General features: G+C 54.3%; 1 protein-coding gene across 1 annotated transcript in view; it reads right to left on the bottom strand.

The window, feature by feature from the left end:
* LOC125488231 overlaps positions 1-2,009 on the bottom strand; it is a 19,149-nt gene that overhangs the window by 9,843 nt on the left and 7,297 nt on the right. The window contains exon 4 of the mRNA XM_048621161.1: positions 1,355-1,467. Coding sequence (XP_048477118.1) covers positions 1,355-1,467 — 113 coding nt within the window. The remainder of the gene's footprint in view (positions 1-1,354; positions 1,468-2,009) is intronic.

Below are 2,009 nucleotides of genomic sequence, written 5' to 3'. Positions count from 1 at the left end.
CATGCTAAATTGTCCCGTAGTGCCCAGGGATGTGCAGGTTAGGGTGGATTGGCTGTGCTAAATTACCCATAGTGCCCAGGGATGAGCAGGTTAGGGTGGATTGGCCATGGGAAATTACCCATAGTGCCCAGGGACATGCAGGTCAGGGTGGATTGGCCATGGGAAATTGTCCCATAGTGCCCAGGGATGTGTAGGTCAGGGTGGATTGGCCATGGGAAATTGTCCCATAGTGCCCAGGGATGTGTAGGTTAGGGTGGATTAGCCATGGGGATGCAGGGTTATGGGGATAGGGTAGCGTTGTGGGTCTGGGTGGGATGCTCTTCAGAAAGTCAGTGTGGACTCGATGGGCCGAATGGCTTGCTTCTGGAATGTAGAGGATTGTATGATCTACGTGAACCCCATTTGCATCCCAGTTCCTTCCAGACTGTTTGTAAATAGTTCATGAGATGTGGGTGTCACCGGCTGGGCCAGCATTTTTTGGCCATCCCGTTGCTGCGGACCTAGAGTCACGTGTAGGACAGACCAGGTCACGGTGGCCTCAAAGGTTTTTTTTTTTAAAAACAACAATCGGCAACAGTTTCTTGATCACCGTTTACCGCTTTAGAACTCCTGGTTTATTCACTAAATCTCAACACCACGAGAGGTCATAGTAGGATCTGAACCAGTGTCTGCACAGGATTAACGCAGGCCTGTGGATCGCTCTACCCGTCACCCCCTCAACCCACCTGAAGAAGCAGTGGTAGCAGGCTCACGTGGAACCTGGGAGAAGGAGCAATCGGCCAATTGTGCCGAAGGGAAGCAATCTGCCGGGCCTCGGGGTCGGGGAGAATGGGAATCGGTCTGTCAATTGTGTGCGGGATCCCCCTGCAACAAGAAACCCGCCTTTCAGGGAGGAGCTAGACACTGTCAGGGCACAAGGGGGAAAACACGCACAGGGGACGGGGCTGGGTGGTCAGCAGTGATCGTACTGATGGGCTGAATAGCCATTCCTGCTCCTTTATCCTACGTTTCCTTGTTAAAGGGTGTGGTGGGGGGGGAAGCTGCAAAAGCAGGAACTGAGTTGGATGATTAGTCAGGATCGTACTGAATGGGGCAGCAGGGATAGTGAGGCTGAATGGCCTAATCCTGCTCCGATTTTCTATGTCGAAGGGTACGAAGGGAAAGCAGGAACAGGGGATTGAGTTGGGTGATCATCCATGACTGCACTGATGGGCTGAATGGCCTGCTCCTATTTCTCATGTTGAAGGACAGTGGGAACAGGGGACCTCTGAATGTCGTTTCTAGGTTTCAGAGAGGAGCCGAACGGGCTGTGTCCTGCATAAGATGTGAGCGAGCGAGTGACAGAGGGACGTACATTGAGTTTATCGTCGCCATACTTCAGGCACAGAGCACACTGCCGGCCATCTTCAGTGTCCATTTCGATGCCACTGCCCAAGCTACTGGTCTGGCCCTTCGCTCCAGCTCCTCCTGTAACAGAACGCAGCCATATCCTCGTTAGCTCACAGCCCAGTCAGCCCCGACAACCCCAAAAATCAACCGATCCCGCAGCCTGGAATCAACCCGACAATCCATCCCCGCCTCTCGAGGGGAGAGAATTCCAAACATTTCCCAGTCTCCAAGCGAAGACCTCCTCGCACCATTATCCGGAGATTGCGATCCCCCACCCCTCCCCCGAACCTAAACACGGCCGATCCCATAACATTCCTCAGAGCTGCTTTCCTGTGTCTGCCCCTACCTGGGTACGAACTGCAAAGACTTAGAAACAGAGAAAACAGGTACAGGAGCAGGCCATTTGGCCCTTCCACGCACACACAGGCACAGACACGCACACACACACAGACAGGCACAGACGCACGCACACACAGGCACACGCATACTCTCAGACAGGCACACAGGTGCAGACACGCTGGTGCACACAGACAAGGCACCCGCACACAGAGAAGCGCACACACACACACAGAGAAGGCGCACGCGCGCACACAGACAAGGCGCACGCGCGCACACAGACA

The sequence above is a fragment of the Rhincodon typus genome, unplaced genomic scaffold (assembly GCF_021869965.1).
Source record: "Rhincodon typus isolate 14 unplaced genomic scaffold, sRhiTyp1.1 hic_rhity00000072, whole genome shotgun sequence".
NCBI lineage: Eukaryota > Metazoa > Chordata > Chondrichthyes > Orectolobiformes > Rhincodontidae > Rhincodon > Rhincodon typus.
The sequence above is the reverse complement of the archived record's forward strand: the minus strand, read 5'-3'. Positions and strand labels throughout refer to the sequence as shown.